This window comes from Teleopsis dalmanni, chromosome 2, assembly GCF_002237135.1.
Source record: "Teleopsis dalmanni isolate 2A chromosome 2, ASM223713v2, whole genome shotgun sequence".
Classification (NCBI taxonomy): domain Eukaryota; kingdom Metazoa; phylum Arthropoda; class Insecta; order Diptera; family Diopsidae; genus Teleopsis; species Teleopsis dalmanni.
The window spans coordinates 125,113,547-125,133,748 of NC_051847.1; the positions used below are offsets into that span (position 1 = coordinate 125,113,547).

The following is a 20,202-nucleotide window of genomic DNA, read 5'->3' on the forward strand; positions in this document are numbered from 1 at the left end:
TATTAGGAAGAAAACGAACTTAATGTTACTTATTAATCAGTTTATTCATTTTTAATAATATTTATTTAGGTCTATTCGGTAGTTTTTTTAGGTCAAGAGACAAATAATTAGGTAATACTTAGCATTTTAAACGCGTCTTAAAATTAAATATAATCCTAAAAACGCGTACACATCAAGGTTTACAATTGAGTTCTGTATAGGAAATTATTATCAATATACTCGATGCATCTAAGTGGAGTCAAATCAGGTGCATTCATTTTATATTTAACTCTGTCATTTTAGTAGCTTTCTTAGGTTAAGACAGAAAAAAATGAAGAAATTGTAACAAATTAAGAAACTTGTTTGTAATTCTCGACTTACTTCAATTACAAAAGCTACCAGTCTTGAAAAATTTTCAATAACATAAGAAGTTTTATTTGGTTTTATGGAAGAAATTATGTTGCATTTTGATCCTTTGCAACTTGTTCCTATTCTTATCATTCTAAAAAACAAAAACTCCGTTTTATGTTTGCCCTAAGCTTTGAATTATTTTTAAATTTTCATCGGCGGGGGTTGAAATTCAGACACATTGAGTTTTATAGCCGAGTCCCATATCCGAAGTTACTACCTATACACTTGATGGGCCCAAACAGAGTCAAATCGAACACCCTATATTTGTTTTGAGCATTTTAAGCTTCGTGTGTTGTAGCTGAATGCTATATACAAAGATATTGCGTAAAGATACTGCCGTTAAACACATTTTTCGTGTAATATAGAAGTTTTAAATGGAACAACCTCTTACGAAGTGAAGAAAAATCTATTCGGAGTATAAAACTGAATAACATTGAGAAAACTTTTTATCAAAACTTATTTGATTCCAAAACGAAGATAGCATTTTTTTAATCAGATAGCATATTTATAAATATAATAATGGTTCTTATAAATTTTTATTCGGTTATAGGTCCGTATTTGTTAAAATTAAAATTTAATGTTGGTTTAATACTTTTTAATGTATTCTTTATTGCGACTCTCATTGAGAGTCATCGTCAAGATTAGGATGTAACGTAAAATAATATTAATAAAATCTATATCTAAACGTCATGCTCTTGATTCCGTTGTTTATATTCAAAATTTAATAATAGAATATATTCATAATTAAATTAAGATTTCGCGGCATCTGATAGTATCTTCACAAAACAACTACTGCAGATGAGGAACAAACGTTAATATGACTTTAAATAATTATCAATACCATAAAAAGGTTAAACTATATTTCAATTGAATAGAGAAAAATTAGAGTTGTTATTTATAAATACGATTGTTATGAAATTTAAATTAATTAATTTCTCATTTATTTTAATAAAAACTCTCTCTGTCAAAACAGAATTAAAATTGATCAATTATGTTCTCAGAATTTTTTTAAAATGGATATGGCAGCCCAGCTCTTTTAATTAGAAAATATAAGCGAAAAGTTGTTTGGACACCATTAAACAATTGAATTGACACAATTGAACTGAACCCAAAACATTCTACCATACGGAAATGGACATCTGCTTAGTATAGTGGCAAATTCTAAATATTCCATTCAATTATCAATTGGGTAAAAGAATGCGGTTACAACCAAACATGTGCTTATATACATATACATTTATATAAGCACATTTTTTTAATCAAGCAGCTTTAGGAATGGTAAACTTATTACCTTCCAATGGGAAATCAGTCTTCAATTGCCCCAATTCCCTAAATGAGGTAGCGCAACAGTTCATAAATATTATTAGAGTGTATGAACGCAGTTGCGATAGGCAAGAAAAATGTTATTATTCTTACAGAAAAAGAACGGATTTATGCACCTTTACCCACTTGAATCGGAAATATATGAGGACATACTAGACTCATTTGGCCTAATCACGAAAGTGTTTTTTAATACGAAGTGATAAAATCTCAATCTTTATTCGTGTACTTACAAGAAAATGTCTTATAGATTGTCACATCTTAAAAATGGATATTAAAACAAATGATTACAGCCTAAGCAGTGCGATAATACGCTGCATCTTTTTAGCGTATTATTTAAGGAGAATAATGACATTAACTAAATATCTGCTGAAGAATATTTACCAAAATGATGGTTTGTGATAATTTTGACAACGAAATAATTTATACTAAATCTATTGGTTCCCAATTTACGAGACTCGGTGACTACACGTACTTGCTTTTTAGTGCTAGAGAACTTGAATAATTTTACAACCCATTGAAAATTCTTTAGACTAGAATAATAGATCTTAAATAGTACAGTGAAAACGGATCGTAAAACTGAAGAAGAATCTAAAAATAATGTCTAATTTTTTCTTATCTCATAAAAAAGTAAAGTATTTATAAGTTAAAATTTATTGGAGGTCAATTGTGAGAAAGCTAAAGTCCATTACTGCCAAATATTATAATATAGCATGATTTAAAAAATAACGTTTAGAGAAAAACTTTAAGTAACAGATTACAGATAACAGATAGTATCTGTTGCACTTAATTTCGTAAAGTTGCCATAATTTCGTATTGTTGTATGATTAAGTGCACGCTTTATGATTATACAACATCCTTATAGTATCTATCAAATACATTCGAATAATATCAAAAACGTTTTGACTTTTTTTTGTCTATTTTAAATCTTAATTAATATGTTATAGGTGGAAAGTAGCGCTGCTGCTAATGATAGCTGGGCAATTGAAATTTGTTGAAGAAGTAAAGCTGATACAGTCAAGAATAGGTTATGAGAGAGGTTGTTGTTAACATTATATGGTGTTGGGTCAGTTGGTAAATGAACACTGACTCTGAGTTTCATATTTGGCAGGACACGAAATCAATACTTGGTACTTGCAGTCTCAAAAAATTATTTACGAATAATTTAATAAAAGAAATATTCCAAGACCACTGATGATGGACATTTGGCAATACTTGAAATAGCCAAAAATTCAATTATTTAATAAATAATAAAATTTTATTGTTGTAATTTATTACTGTTCGAAATACCCCTCTATTGAAATTATGAGTTCAAATCAAGAATTTAGTTTCTTTCGTCGAAACGGATGTAGTAATACATTATATCATGTTTTATTGCACTTTCATATACAAAAATATTATAAATTTACATCAACGCTAGTTTAAAATGGTTGATCTTTAAGCTACATTTTGCCTTACTTGAGCGAAGCAAAGCAGCTTATTTACGCTATATGAGCTTTGCAGTCAAACTACTGTACTTAAACTTTGGAGGCTTTTGCCTCCAAAGTAGCCGATAGATTTTATTCAACCGATTGTTATATGCCATGAGCTGCTTAATATAAATATCTGATATCAAGTTGTATAGATCGTATGGGAATAAAGTTTACCGCACTTGTTCAATTGTGATATTTTAGAAAAGACTTCACTGGAACTTCATTTGATGCTACCAAAATGCTACGTGAAAATCGTTAAATCACGCCCATGTCAATTTATTTCTTCCCGCACAACCACGTAAACCAAATAACAACGTTCGCCAACCAAAAAGGATAATACGACAAGAACAAAAGCTAAAAATCCGCGCTGCGATTTTAGCTGCGAAAACTGAAAGCCACAAAACAACGAAATCGATGCTTGAATAAATCGAAAACGGAAACGAAATTTTTGTTTAAATAAAGAGTACCAGTGCTTCACAGGATTGCTGAAGTGCTGTTACGTGCGGAACGCTGTCCAAAGGAACAAAATCGAAAATCACGAAAAAATCCATATAGTTAAAACGAGCAAAAAATATTTATAACAGTTGAACGCATCCAGTGGCAAAGGAGCGCCATTGCTTAGAAGGACGACATAGCAATGCAAATATTGCAACGCGCAAAGGATACGTAAAGGACACGTATGAGTTATGCTAGTGTACACAAATATTTTACGTTTCAGATGATATATGCAGCGCTAGTAATCGAGCTACCGAGAAGCATATACGTATACAAAATTTAGCACAACACTAGAGCCTGCAAGCGTGTGTTTGGTCAATAAGCATCCTTAAGTTCGATGTATAGTTTTAAGCAGACTCCTTTCGCAACTGTAGTGGCGGAGGAAAAATCAGTTGTGAAGTGCGCTAAATACAAACCACAAATGGGGTAAGGTAAGTGCAGTCGATGAGTACCTTTTTTGTGGCTCGAAACTATTGTTTTGGCTTTTATTACTTTTTCTTTTAGGTTCTTTTTATTATTGTAGTTTTCATTGTTACTACATCATTGAATCTTTTTGAGAATGTAAACAAAATGCAATCCTTTTTTGTGGAGCTTTTAGTGTTTGTTTAGCCTTGATCGAAACTTTGAATATGTTTTCGCAAAAATATTGAAAAACATTGTTAAAATCATTTAGCCGAGTATTTTTGAAATATTTTTTAGAGAATTTTTTTAAGTGAGAGTCTGAGTCACTTTTTTACCAGGTTTCGCAAAAATTAGTTCAATATTTAGTTCTGATGTATACAAGGGTTTATTTCTATGGTAATATTTTATTTGATTTAGATTTTGCTATAATGTATTTCCAAATGTGCCAAAACAATACTTAGCTAACTTAGGGTTTCTAAGTGGTCTCATACCCTAATTTTAGGAACATGTTAGTTGTGCCAAGGGAGCTATTCATGATCAGGATAGCAATACTTAATTTAAAGAAACGATCAACGCTTTTAATTTTAATACTTGATATATCAAACAGACCACGAAGAGAGACTTTAAGAGAGATACACGTCTTCTGATGAATGCTGGGTTGTGATAGAGGAGATGAGTGATACTTTCCTCTTGTTCATTTTAGTCATAGCTACAATGACAGTTGTTGAAAAGTGATTTCAATCGGTGCTGGGCGAGCACGACTACATAGTTTCTCTATTGTATCGTACGACTGGTTTCTTTGGTTTTCATTAGAGATGAAACAACATTATTTATTAATTGTGTATTGTTCGAGTCTTTTACTTTCAAACAGTCTTTCTATAGTTTAATAAACTCCTGCTAATGTTTCCAAGTTTTCTAAAGCTTTTTAAATGATTAAATTTGCCTTAGAGTGAAAAACAAATTGCATAGCTTGAACAAAATCTCTTTCTATTGATTCATTTTTTCAAGTTTGGAAACATAACATACAATAGTTGATGAACGTTAAGTCTAAAGTTTACTGTGTCAAGGCTTGAGTGAATAAAAAAATTTGGAAAATTAAAAAATAGCGTAAAAATTGTAGACAGTTTTCATTTTATATCGCCATTGTTTTAAAGTTTTTTAAAATGACAAATTTGTATCTATAGCACAGGGAGTTCTACATAATCGGCATACTGAGCAAGCAATTTGTGCAGTTATTGATCGATTTCGCACTTATTTTACTCTGCCCGATTCGAAACCATCAACAATTGATTGTTTGGTGCTGTTAACATCTGGCTTAATCGATTTGTTGCAAAATCAGTTTGGTAACAACTTTATTTTCAGAAGTGGTCGTGTTAATTGGCCCCTCGTTAGTGCGATTTAACGTCTCTCTTTAAGGATTACTGTTTATGCCATTGATTTATGCTGACAAACAAGCAACTCCTGAAGCACCGAAAACTAATGTTCATACTACCATTGACGCCACACGACCACATTTATTGCAAAAAATTTTTAAAAATTGGACTGATCGAATGGACCATGTAACTCGTAGCCCCGGTGTACATATGCCGAAAATCATAAACAGGAAATAAATGCCATGAAATTATCAACCAGATTTAACAATGTTTGGGTCTTGTAATATTAATTTAAGTACTTATGCAGCTAAAAAACACTCGATATATATAAAATTATTTTTTGACCGTCGTGGTGATTGTGTTCTATAGAAAATAATGACTGATTAGCATTCTTCAGTCTAAACTTTCGTCAAAATATATTATCATATTATCTACATAAAAATATTATACATATCATCTTTAATACATATGTGAAAATATCGATGGTAGTATTGAGTTGAAGGGAATAAAGCCAGGTATTTGTAAAATTTGCATTATGTGTTATATGGTATATAAATACCATAGTTAACATATATGTGAGTTATACAGTAATTTTTTAAGCAGATTTAATTGCTAATCCTTGGTATAACATAAGATTTGATTTAATATATCAATTATAAACTGCAAATACAATTTCTAATAATTTTTAGGAATTTTTAATGTGATAGTTAGATTGTATATCTTACCGATTCCGTTGCCAGCCTCCAATCGCAATGAACCCCATTCCCAAGCTACACGATGTGGACGTGGATCAGCACACACAACCAGTGACATACTAGCTGGTTCTCCGCGTTTAATGGAAACTGTATGCAATGAAGGATGTAGGCGTAGTACTTGCGGTGCTCCTGAAAACAGCAAAAAGAAACAACCAATTAAAAATAAATGAATATACTATATTAAATTGTAGTTTTACTAGAACGCAGTGAACAGTGGTTTGTAGTAAATTTCAGTAAAACAAAAGAATAAATAGTCATCGCCAGGATGCAAAAACCACTACCAGCAACAAACCTGACTGCAGATTGGAGTTGAGCAAATGCAATTTTGCATTTCTGCTGCAGTGGCTGTTGTTGCTGGAAGATTTGTTGCCATTGAACTGCGTTGCTGCCAGTGTATCTAAATCAAAAACTCATTTGTGAGTTGCTGTAGGTGTACAGCTTAAGCCAAACGGCAAAGGTAAATTAATGGATAAGTGGAAAAAAATTACAAAATATTTTCTTAACAGTTTCATTGTGTACTTTAACGAGATAAGGATTTGCTACAAATTGCAGCTAAATCATGTACAGTATTTACTGAAAGCCATTAAAATCATTTGAGCAATACAAGTTAACGAGCTGTAGTGTTGGTCTTTTAATTTTGCACAATTGCTGTTCCTTTTTTTTTTTAACGATTATTTTAATACTTTTTGAAGGAGACTTTTGCCTTCCAATGCTTTGTGGATAATAAAAAAGGAAAAGAATTTTAAATTTAAATTCAAATATGCTCGTCCTCCAACAGTAAAAACCAATGACAAGCATAAATTTATGGTAGCAACCAGCAACCGGCAACCAGCAACCAGCAACGAGTAAACTGTAAGTTAGCAACTCAGCTCATTGCCATGCTGCAAATGTTACTTGCAATGGCAATAGTTTATGCTGAGCACCTTTAGTCGCAGACGAGTAACAGCAATTCGTAAGCACAGAAAAGTAAAAGATACAAAATGCAGTAACTTCTATGCTACATTGCGGTTGCTTATATTTTAACTTTCAACTCCTCACCCTACCGTGCAATAAATGAGCTCCAAACATTTTTTATTGTAGTTTTTGCTTAAAAGGATTTTCAAGCTTATATCTATGTAAAGCTATAGCTTAGTAGTTATAATAAGAAGAAGAATAAAATTAGAAAAATATGATAGTCCAGAAGTTGTGGTTAGTAACAACAACAACAAATTGTAGTAACAACTACAAATAACAATAACAACAACAACTCAACTTAACTTCATACTCGTACATGGTCAGTTGAGCAGAAAATTTATTTTCCTGTTAGTTATTCCCAAAGGAGATGGAGGTAAAGGATACACTTCGTATGTTTAGATAAATTTTTCTCTGTTTGTTTTACACAACCAATACTTAATACATGTATATACTCATATACAAACAAATAACTGGAGTTGCCACCTGTTTTATATTTTTTATGTTATAAGTTTTTTTTTGTGGGAATGCTGGTCTGCTTCTTGTTGGTTATAAATTATGTGCGTTTAGCGGCTCAGTAGTAAATTTAAAAATTTTTCACTTTATTTGTACTTGAGTAACAAATTTGTTTATCTTTTTTGTGGTTAGTCTGGTATTGAAGTAAAGGAGTGTTAAATAGTTCAGATGCTTAGAATTGCAACGCAGTAAGTGCCGCTTACACACCGTAGAGACCATCAAGGATTGCCGTTTCAAATGTTTGAAACTCTTTTGGGTTAATAAAGAATTTCTATACATACGTATATTCATAATATATTTTTCTCTATCAATTTATTATTTTATCAAAAGGGCAAAGTAGTTCTGTGTTTTCAACATGTAAATTAAACTTATAAACATTTAGAATGCCTAATCTAGAATGGAAAATATTTTGGTATAATTTTGCAGCAGTTGTGAGTTTGGTAAGGCATCGAATAGAGTAAGCCTAGATAAAGAAACGTTTTACTATAATATTTTTTCAAATACCCATCAAATTATTTCTATAAGATGGTAATGCTTTTTGTTCACTTTTGCTTCTAAAGTATCTTTAATAATTAATAGGCTCCGATCAGCTCTCAAAAGTACACACCTATCAGGAATTATTGCAACTTTAAAACAATATAAAAAGTCCGTTTTTATATAAAGAGCTTGGCATAAAATGAAATTTCGATTTAACCATCAGGCAAGGTATTACACCAGTTATCACTAATTCACTAATTGAATCATTTCTTTAACCCACACTTTTAATATCGTTATATAATATAAAAGGGCTTTAATTCTCCACAGTAAAAGATATCATAAATATCTGCGATACATAAACCGCGAAAAAATCGACAATATGACATATCAAATCACTAAATAAATCTACATCAGTTGCTATCGATAGTCATAGAATTATTATTCCTCAAACGTTTTACACTGATAATCGAAGTGAATAGACAAATTCTGAGTAAGTTTATAGACTAATCGGAAAAATCCATGGAGCTTATGAATATAAAACGTATTTATAGATATTTCATAAACATATAGGCATACCCGTTATGCCATGAAAGTCTTCTTCTCAAGAGTAATTATTACAATTATTACAGAATATTTACTTCACACTCCTAAAATCATATCTATTCTCAAGGCACTCTTATTTAAAAATGGAAACCAGATTATATAATTTCATACTGTAGAAGCTGCGGTACCTCAACGTAGCATTGTAAGACCAATGATATATCTCTTGTGTGTAGCAAACCTTCCACTTATTAAAGCAGATGTAATTGGCATATTTGGGGACCATACAGTAGTCTTATCCATTGATAATTTTCCAAGCAAAGCATCTGAAAAACTGTAGATGTACGTTACCTGTATCGATCTGTGGATAAAATCCAACTCCGTCCAGGCCACAATTTACCAATAGATAATCTAGTTGGTTGGCAAGTCCCAAAAAATTTTATACAATACAAAAATTCTATACAATTTACAGGTTGTAGTAAAATACTAAGGAATTTGCCTGAATAGTAAATTGACAGGTAGAACTCATATTTCTCTGTGAATGCCCAGCTCTAGCATCCAGAAGATATAGGTTCTTAGGAAAATACTTTTGTGATAGTTTATCAGACTGCTCAATGGTGAAGATGAAAGACCTATTAAATTACCTAAATTCAGTGGGATGGATTTAGTCTCTACTCTTCTATACTAGCGTTCTTGCGAGGAATGTGGTAACAAAACGGCGAAAAATCGCTAATTGAGGTACATTTGAAGTTATCTTATGGCTTGCCACTGCAACCAACCAACCAACCAGAACTCATATTCTCAATAAATGGAAAGTTTTTGGCCTGAAACTTCAAAACTTCTTAGTAGAAATTATTAATTTTTATTATTTTATTCTAATTTATACAAATGTACTAAAGTTTATCTTGAGTTATGGATTATAAGTATGTAGGATCTTAAATATGGCTATATGAACTCATGTAGCTAAGCACTCAAGAACTCATACAGCTACAACAACTCATATATGAGCTAAGAACTAATTTCATTTGAAGTTAAATTTTTAAATTTAACAAAGAAATAGGTTTTTGTCATGGATTATACAATTTTAATTTAGAGTTTCGAAATAAATTAATTAATTAAATTAATTTCGAAGTAAATATTTTGTTACTTACCTACAACCTGTAGTGATACTGGTTCAGATACTGCAACTCTTTCTTGTCCATTAATGTAGCTAGTAGCTCGGCATTCATAATCTCCTTGATAATCGTATGTTACATTATCTATTACTAAACGAGATTCATGACCACGTTCAACATACTTAGCCCCTCGTGAAAACCTGTAGGAAGCAATTATGAAGGATATTAGTTCACATAAAGTTGTATATTTAAATGTTCAAATAGAAAAACTTTTATTTAGCATTTATAAAAATGTTTTAATAACTTTCATTTACATAGATATAATACTGTGCAGATACAACAGTTATACCAAAAGATTTTCGTGGTTCTTATTTTATAGCAGTGTTTCATGGAGATTTGCTAAACTGAATTATCATCCAAGGCTCCACACATTTTGTTTAAGGATTGAAATTTTATGAAATTGATTCTAATTTTGTAAAAATAAACGATTGTAAAAATCGTTGAAAGTGGTTTAATTATGTAAATATCAACAGAAGTGACGATTTTGGGTAGGTACATTTCGCATCGATTACTTCTGCAGTAAAAAGGCTTATTTTTTATTTAGTTAATATGTCGATAAACAAAAGTGTAACATCTGGTTAGAGAAAGCAGACCTATGCATCTCTCCACAACAACTCAATCTGTGTTGTAGTATTTAGTCTGAATATCTGATGGCCTGTTACGTTTTTGAATAGGACGATCATGTGATAAAACCGTCAATTCTAATCGTTCTAATCATTGTATTTTAATTTATTATTATTGTGACATTACTCCGCCTAAGCGGTTGTTTTAAAATAATGTTTTTAAAGGTTTTAAAATAATTAAAATTATATTTAGTGTTTATTGTGTTAAATTTGCTCATATATGATGATTTTTGGAACATTTGTAAATGTTTTTTTTTAAAAAAAAATTTTAATAAGATTTTTATAAACCTAAAAATTTTTTTGCTTTTTTACAAAAATTAAGCACTGATAAAGTTCTAAAAAACAGAGCGATATATATGCTGAAAATTTTTAAATAAAAGCTTTTTAATTTGGTTTGTCTGCTAGTCGATAAACAATTTTATTTCTAAATTCTAATAGTTACAATCGGATTACTAAATTTTTTTTAAAGTGAAAATGGAAACATTGTGGTAAAAGATATGTAGTTTCACCAAGACGTTGCCATAAGTTCGTTCTGTTTTATAACGTTCTGTTTTAGATATTTTGAGTGTGAATATTATCATGACGTCTTGATAATATGATTCGGATATAATACTATAAAATGTTCCGTGAAGAACATGTAAATAATGTTGTACTCCCTACTTAATGGTAAGGTTCAAACAATTTACTTGAATAACGTGTTAATTAAATAAAATAAGAAATCTATTGGTAGATAATGGGCGAGTTACGGTTACGGGTTATTATATGGCAATAACAGTTTGTAATGGTTTGTAAAGTGTACTTTTTAGTTGTTTAATACCATTGTTAGATTTTGTCTTCGATAATATCATTAAGATTATTAAGTTATAAATTCTTTTTAACTTTTATATTATTAAATAAAATAATATAAACCTGCCATTGCAAAGAAGAATTCTTAAATTTAAAATTCTGTTTTACTGAGTTTCATTAAGTAAAAAAATAAATGAGATTTCTTTCAAATGAAATATTTCAAATCTCTTAGAAATCTGCGGTTATTCTACATACTATATCAACGCACAAATTGAATTCTATTCAAAGATTTATATGTTGATAATAAAGTTGATTCTTTTGCATTGCATTTCTCTGTTTGCAGCCATAAACGTTTAACTTCTTTTATTGCAACTTCAATAAATTTTAAATCTACTTGCAACAATCACCAGTGCGTAAATATCTTTTGCATAAAAAAGCAATATTTATTATGTTTGCTTCTATGGCACGTTCAGTGAAAGACTGTCTCATCAAGAATCCGATGCTTTTCATCAATAATTCTGTAGCTTGTGTAGTATCTTGTCGATGAGGAAAGTATAAAAATATTAATAATACTCGTAATATCATTGAGAACATGCATCAACAAAGAGTAGATAAAAATCACATGAGAAATATTAAATCGGAATATTAAAATTTGTATGCATTTTTTGTCTTCTATTTACTTTGTAAAAATTACACATTGAAGGCGAAATAGATGCACTTGTAGAATAGAATTGCATATGCGATAAAAGCAGTAGAAAGATATAAGGTAACATATATGAAATATATGAAAAAGAGATAGTTTTATTGTCTGAAAAATTTTTTTTATCAAAGTACTCTTTTGTTAGCCATATAATGCTTTGTTTAAGAGAATATTGCAATTCCAAGAATTTAAAAAAGCTTTAAAAATAATTTGATAAAATATCTTCTACTAAGTTAATAACAATTATCTATTATTATTAACTAATATTTGGACAAATATTATTACGTTTTTTGTAAATTCATTATTATTATTTTTATTTGCTCTCGCTTTTTGGAAACCAAGCCTTCTCTTTGGTGAGATGTCTGTATATCCTCTACAATTCTAATATTCTCGTTTTAAATAATTGGTATGAATAATAAGTCAAAAATGCTTTTATTTAAAATATTGTTTGTTGTCTGTAACTTGATTGAATATCCATCAAAAAGTAGCTAATTAAGTCGAATAATACTTTAGTGCCTTGAGAGCTCACATGCTTTCCGTCGTTCCTTACATTTCTCATAAAACTGAAATCATCAATTAAGTTACCAACATTTAAATGACTTCTGAGTTGTAAATCCCTGACGTGCAACAAGACAAATTTTATACATTAATTTTATCTCATTACTGTACAGATATGTGGCAAGCCCCGCACACACACGCTCTCAGAGCAAAGTATCTGTGTTTGTTTGTAATTGTGTTAGTGTGTAGCGAATGAAATTGAAAAATTGCAATTTCAAATCACGTAAATAAGAATGACAGTAAAATTTGCTAAAGAAAAGCAACAACAGCAGCAACATTGCTAGCAATATACTTGACAGCAGCAACAAAGCGGAAAAGGTGCTTTGATTTCTACTTAATTTAAGTTGAAAGCACGCAGAACTTAAGCAAAAATGAAGGAAAGTTTTTTCATCTGGCAGCTCCGCACACTAATAGTTGCCACATGAGGCTTTGTCTGGCGCACATAAAAAACTTTTAATTTTTATATTTATAATGCGTTTTTCTTAAAGATTCTTTTTGCTTTTTCCATTTTTAATTTCTTCTTCTTACATTTTTAACTTCTGCTGCTGTTGCTATAGAAATTAAATGGCAATTGAGCAGCAACAGCAGCACAAAACTTTTTATCAATTCTCAGAATTACACAGATACTTCAGTTATGGATACATACATATATACTCGCACTCGTATGAAATGTTGAAGAAAATGAATGCTTCAAAAGTTGCTGGCAAATTGGTTGTGAAATATGCAACATAATAAAGATAGATATGCAAGACAGCATACCAAGCCAATATAGAATCTTTTAAAGGAATATATTATATGGCAAAGGATTTTTATTTATAGTCGTACTTTACACTTTATTTACTTGTGTATTGAAAAAGGCATTTGCAAAAAGTAAAAAGTATTTCAAATTTATAATCATACATAATAATATTGTGAGTATCTTTTGCAATGCTAAATAGTATTCAAGTTTTTTTACTTACTTTTATTGGATAAGTACTCCACCACATATAGTATATTTTTATTTAAGAAAGACATACAAAATAACTTCGATGACATTAATGTGATTTCCCATTTTATATTCAAAATACCATATGATTCAAGTACATGTAGGACTATGATATGGGGAACTTAAAAACACTAATAAGGTCATTATAAATTTAATAATATTAATCACTTGAATATGGTTGAATATATAAGACTTGTTAAAGAAGGTACCATTTTAAGTGTACAAAACTGTGAACGTTTTTTATAAAAGTAGTAGCAGATTTTTATTAAAATTCTTCTTATGTTAGTCCTAGCAGCAATGTCACCACAAGAAACACTCTAAAGTCGACTAATAATTTTAAAGTATAATAATACCCACGACACTGTTAGAACATATTACTTAAATTACAGTTCTGTGAATTTGTATAATTCTAGCAAATAGTCTAGCTTGGATACTACTAATAAGACTATTAAGACGACATTTTCAAAATTTGCTGTAACGTCGTACTGCAATAGTGATCCAACAATGAGATCATTTCCCACATTATTGGAAAGTCAAATGGTAGCACAGTCATGTATACACTTACAGAGAAATGAGGAATGCCGAAAATCGCAGAATTGATAGAATCTGAATCAGTCGCCAACGACTGGGTTTATTTTAAAACACTAGGAAGTAAGAGGAAGTAATTATGTACAAATTTTTATGAAATTTCTACTTTAAGAATTTGCAGAAGAGATACGGTTAATAAAATAAGGTTTCTTAATAAATTTGTAACGTTTATTGTTGAAACCAGATGGTTGACAAGTACGAGTAATGAATAAGAATAAGAGAGATATTTCCATAGTATCTGATTAAATCTCAGGTATAAATTGCTTAATCGTTGGGACTGCCATATTACTAATAATAACAAATTCTACTATAAACCATTCCCGACTTTCTAATTTAGTGCGTGTAAGAGTTGTGGCTTTGTAGCATAAATAATATTTTACGACACAACTATTATAAATTTAAGTAAATTAGAGAAAAGATATAAAATCGCTTGCACTTAAATTATTTAGGACGATACCTTATTTAGATAGGCATTTTTAATAATTTTAATTATTTATACATAGAATATGATATTTCAGAATGTGGCAACATATTATGTTATAATACATGGTTCACATGATTGAAAGAAATAAAAACATATACTTAATTGAATGACAGTATATGTGAATAGCGGTTTATAGCATGAATAGTGGTTTATAACATGAATAGTTCACGTACTAATAAGTTTATATAACCGAGCGCTTAGGGCCCGAAAGAACATTTTTGTGGTACATATATTTTTGGGATTGACAATTTTCTTCGTTACATATGTTAGTATAGTAGGCAAATGTATATTACTATTTAATGCTGTCATACCATTGTTTTTAGTGCTACTATTTAGCACTGTCGCTGTCGTTTATTTTAACGCATATCCTTGAGTTAAGGCGAGTATGAGTGTATGCATAGGTGGAGTGAAATACGAGGGCGGTTTGATAAGCCAGTGACTTTTTGAATTTCCGCGCATTTACTCCAAAAGCAACAGTGCTGCCTTCAGCTGTAATCTACCAGTGAGTAACTTTCTAATTTTGAGCAAGCTACGCCGTTCAGTTGGTGTTTGATAGGCGTTCAAAGGAGACAACGTCGTGAATTTTTACGAAAATGGAAAAAAATAAATTTCATGTGCTGATTAAGCATTAGTTTTTACGTAAACAATCCATCACTGAAACTAAGGAAAGACTTGATAAATACTACGGGGACTCGGCACCATCAATTTCAGTGGTTAAGAAGTGGTTTACAGACTTCCGTTGTGGTCGTACTAGCACTAGTGGTGCCGAACGTTTAGGTCGCCCATAAGAAGTGATCACGCCGGAAATCGTCAATAAAATCCATGAAATGATATTGGACGATCGGAGAATGAAAGTGCGTGAGTTGGCTCATGCTGTAGGTATCTCAACTGAACGGGTACATCATATTTTACACGAATATTTGGACATGAAAAACTCTCCGCGAGATGGGTTCCGCGAATGCTCACACTCGATTATAAGAGCAATCGTGTGACCACTTGAAAAGAGTGTTAAGCGATGTTCAGCCGTAATCCGCACGAATTTTTGCGCTGTTTTGTTATTGTGACGAAACATGGATCCATCACAATACGCCAGTGACCAAGGAATAATCGAAACAGTGGGTTGCTAGGGGTGAACGTAGACCAAAGATGGCCAAACAGAGTCTGTCAGCCAACAAAGTCATGGCCACAGTTTTTTTGGATGCAAGTGGTGTCATTCACATCGATTACCTCAAGAAAATTCGACGTTGCTTTGAAGCAAAAACGGTTGCATTTGGCGAAGAAGAAAGCGCTGTTTCATCAACACAATGCACATGTGCACACTTGTTTCGTCACAATGGCCAAAATCCACAAATTGGGATACGAAATGCTACCCCATCTAGCATATTCTCCAGATTTAGTCCCCTGCGACAAATTTCTGTTTCGAAATCTAAAAAAATGGCTGGGCGGTAAGAGATTTGAGTCGAATGAAGAAGTCATTACCGAAGCAAACGCGTATTTTGAGAGCTTTGAAAAAACCTGTTATTTGGAGGGAATAAGAAAATTAGAAAAACGCTGGACTAAATGTATCGGGCTAAAAGGTGATTATGTAGAAAATAAAATGTTTATTTGCCGAAAAATATTTGTTTTATTCAAAAAGTCGCTGACTTATCAAACCGCCCTCGTATTAAAAAAATTTATGCAAAATAAATTAAAGTTTTCCTAATAATTGTAGTGTTTTCTACTAACTGTTTTTTATTATTATATTTTTTATTGTAATATTTATAAATATATAAATATTACTTTGTAATCAGATCATTTTTATTATTTCCGTGAATTACTTTAATAAAAGACATTGAGGATTAGTTATTTTTTGATGGTTAACCTGTTTTAAGAATATTTTTATATTATTTAAAGTTAATTTTTTTTGATTACAAAGACTCAGGTCATAATTCTGCCTTAATCCAATTACATTTGCATTACATGTTGATTTGGACCAAATTTATCAGCATTTTTTTGTAATACATTTTTTGCCAGAAGAAAATTGACATTTAATTTCTGATAAACACGCTCTTCATTAAGTCAACACTTCGATATGCTTCCTGAATTTATATGGAATTGCTTATGTTTTTATTCAAAGAATGTAGAAAGATTTATACACAAATACATACGAGTACGAGAAACGTTTCATTGAGCGAGTAAGCAAAACCGCAAGAAGTCAATGTATAAGTGCGCATACATTTTCAATGCACACTCTCCTATACACAGCGAAACAAAGCAAAATAACTACACGCACGTATACGAAACATGATACAATGAGAGTGGCAGTAAAAAAGACAAAAACAAAATAATAAACTGCAAAATAATTGAGAAGACGAAAACGAAATACAAGAAAATGAATGCCTTTGGGTGCTCTCTTGTTACTGCCTTGCATGCTAATTAACTGCGTTGGTGGTAATAATTTTCCAGCGACAATTCTGTAAAGCCGTATAACATTTTAAGCAGCGTAGCAGTAGCTAACAAGCAACAGCCAAACCAACTCTCAACCGTACCAATGCCAACCGCTGTAACACGCAAACAACCCAAACAATTAATGCAATTTTTTCTTCTTATTACTCTTTTTCCTTCATTAAATATTTCTGTAAAAAATTTCTTGCACGACTAATTAAAACGACACTGGCATTGCTTGCTGCATGTGTCTTTATATGAACTTCTCTCAACAAAAGACAATACGACAATAATAATAATGAAAAATACAGTGGAACTAACAATAATAGGAAACGTTAGCGGGAAAGGGATGTGTTTATATGTTTCTTTTTACGTGCGAGTACAAGCAGTAACAAATCCAAAAACAAAATTACACAGAAAATAAAAATATATTGCATAAAAGAAAAACTCATTAGCTTTCAGTGAAACCAGCACTGTTATTGTTATTTTAACTTTTTTATCTTTGCTTTATTTTGATTAATTTAATTTGTATGTATGTGTATATTTTCTTTTGTACAATTGCTCTTCCTTGTGCTTGTTCCTATAACTTCATGTATGTGTAATAAGAAGTAAAATAGTGCAAAGTTGAAGTCATCTTGGCTTTGCTGTGGATTAAAGGGGTAGCAGCGGGAATTGCAGATAATACACACAAGCTAATATTGTGTGTGAAAAATTATATGGTTTATGTAAATAGAATTATTTAAGCGGTGTACTTTTGTGTGTTTAGTGCTTTTGTACCGTACGCAAAAAGTTACTCATACGACCTATAAACCAGCTGAAATTAATTCAATTAAATGTAGGAAGTATTAAAAAATAAAAGATATTATGTTCAGTGTGTGTGGTTTAATTATATTCAGAAGATTATAGACGAATAAATATAAAATCACAATTTTATAATTATATTAATTATTATAATATAATAATATAATTAAATAATTCGAATTTTTTAAAAATTGTTTGAAATTTAGTTATAATTTATAAATTCTCCAAGTTTTTCTTTTAATAGTATATTTAATAGAATAAAACAGAATAGGTATTTATTTAAGTGTGGATAAAAAATATTAATTTAAAAATATATGTTGAGCATAAATATGATATAATTTATTTTTTTTAAAAGTTTGGTTAGTTTTTTTATTTAAAATATTGTTCGAATAATATACCGACAGCAAGTGATAATACTCTAAATACTATAATGAAATATGGCAATACTATATTAGCATCAGATAAATCAAAATATGAACATTTAAATTCTAAGTAAACATCTTGATATAGTAGGAACTATGTAAAAAGTGGCTAAACACGAGAATAAGCCCTTTAATTTCCATATTTCCATTATATATCCGTGGTGCCATTTCACGTTTTGTTTGTGTTGAAATTTTGAAATGTACAAGGCAAAGTCGCCGGAATTTTGAATTGAAAAGAAAATGTTTCAGCGGAAATGCTGTGGTGCACAAAATTTCTTCTTCTTCTTCTGGTGTTTTTTGAATTCAGTTCTATGGCACATAAGCTCGCTCTAACCGCCGATATATAGAGAGACAAGCGAAAGGTTAACGAACCATCAGCGTCAGTTTAGAGTAAAGTCTAAAGGCGGGTGTTGGCTGAAAGAGAGTATTTCAATAGCAGGGCAGCGTAGATAAATCAAAAAAAAAAACAAAAATTTTGAATAAGAAAAAAAAATTGTTGTCACGAACTAATGGCAGAAGACAGCTTAGAGCAGCAAAAAGCGCGTTGATTCTATGTAAATGGAAATTTGCAGTTCGTTGCGCATTTGAAGCCCTTCAGCGATTTTGGCTCTTTGGCAGGCAAATAATGACGGAAGGCGTATATCTCACAAAGTGAATGCGGTTTGTTGTCGACACATACATATATATAAACACACACACACACATACAAGCACAAAGTATAACTCAAAGTACCTCCTCCATAAAATTTAATGAAAAGTTCCGCTACCCGGTCATTTTTATTCAACAATCCATCTCCATATCGTTGAATTTAAATTATTATAAGGTACGAAGATTGTTTGATGTTTTCCTTAATCAAGGCATCTTTTGTTAGAAATTAACTTGAAGTGATTATTATGTATAGTAAGCATGATTTAATAAAATATATTATAAAATTTAATTCTGTTCAAGAATTTTTGAACGTGCTTAGTGTTTTCTGAACTAATGAACATATATAACACAGAGTTCGGAATGTGGTGCACAAAATCGCACACTGCACTGTGCGAGTGGAAATTATTTTTAAAATATGCACACGCACATTTGTGGTGTTAAGAAAAAAAATGCACGCACTCAAATTTGTTGTGCGATTTTAAATTTCACATCGCACAAAGCGATGATTGTGCACACAGATTCGTGCACACACATTTGTGCTGTGTGACTGATTTTTAAAAATGTGCACAATCAGATGTGCGAGAAAATTTTATGCTCGCACCGCACTGTGCGACAAAAAATTCTCTTTGCACACGAGTGTGCTGCTCATATTACGTTTGCACAAATGTGCACAAATGTGCGACTGCACAAACGTGCACAAATGTGCGATGCACAAACGTGCACAAATGTGCGATGCACAAACGTGCACAAATGTGCGATTTTGCGCTTGCACCCAAGGGTGGAAAAAATTACAGGAACTTCACAATTTTGTTTGAAATAGAAAATATTATTTTGTTGCAAATTTTGAAAAAAATTGATATTTGCGTTCGTTGGGATCGTAATTTATGTTAAAAATTGCATAAATTAACAAATATTTAAAATAATTATTTTTGTTAATTAATGTAAACTAAAAATTATAACTGTCGTAACCTTATTTGTATTTTAACTTAAAATATTAGTTTTTTGTATATTACTTTGTGCATTTTTAAATGCAAATATAGTAAGTGAACTTAAAGTATTTGTTTGGAAAGTTTTGCACCAGTTTAAAAAAAATAAAAACATATTTTAGGAAGATTTTTTTATGCCCAAAAAATATGAAAGATTAGGAAAATATTTTTTTTGAACAGGTAGCAGGTATTGGTATTGGTGTATTTGTTTAATAAATTTTGCAACAGTTTAAAAAAGATAATACGGGAGGGCCACAAATAGATATTTTTCTTCTCCAGAAATATGTATTCACATAGGTAGAGTATCTAACATTCATTAAAAAACGCGAAA

The 20,202-nt window shown here is 30.8% G+C and overlaps 2 protein-coding genes across 2 annotated transcripts in view; one reads left to right on the forward strand and one right to left on the reverse strand.

The window, feature by feature from the left end:
• Positions 1 to 20,202, forward strand: part of LOC119682735 (serine/threonine-protein kinase PAK 3-like) — a 491,650-nt gene that overhangs the window by 413,708 nt on the left and 57,740 nt on the right. The gene's annotated exons all lie outside the window — the stretch shown is intronic.
• LOC119682731 (synaptogenesis protein syg-1) overlaps positions 1 to 20,202 on the reverse strand; it is a gene marked incomplete at its 5' end in the record, with an annotated part of 44,120 nt that overhangs the window by 15,123 nt on the left and 8,795 nt on the right. The window contains 2 exon segments of the mRNA XM_038096234.1: positions 6,178 to 6,336; positions 9,843 to 10,006. Of these exon segments, the coding sequence (XP_037952162.1) occupies positions 6,178 to 6,336; positions 9,843 to 10,006 (323 nt within the window).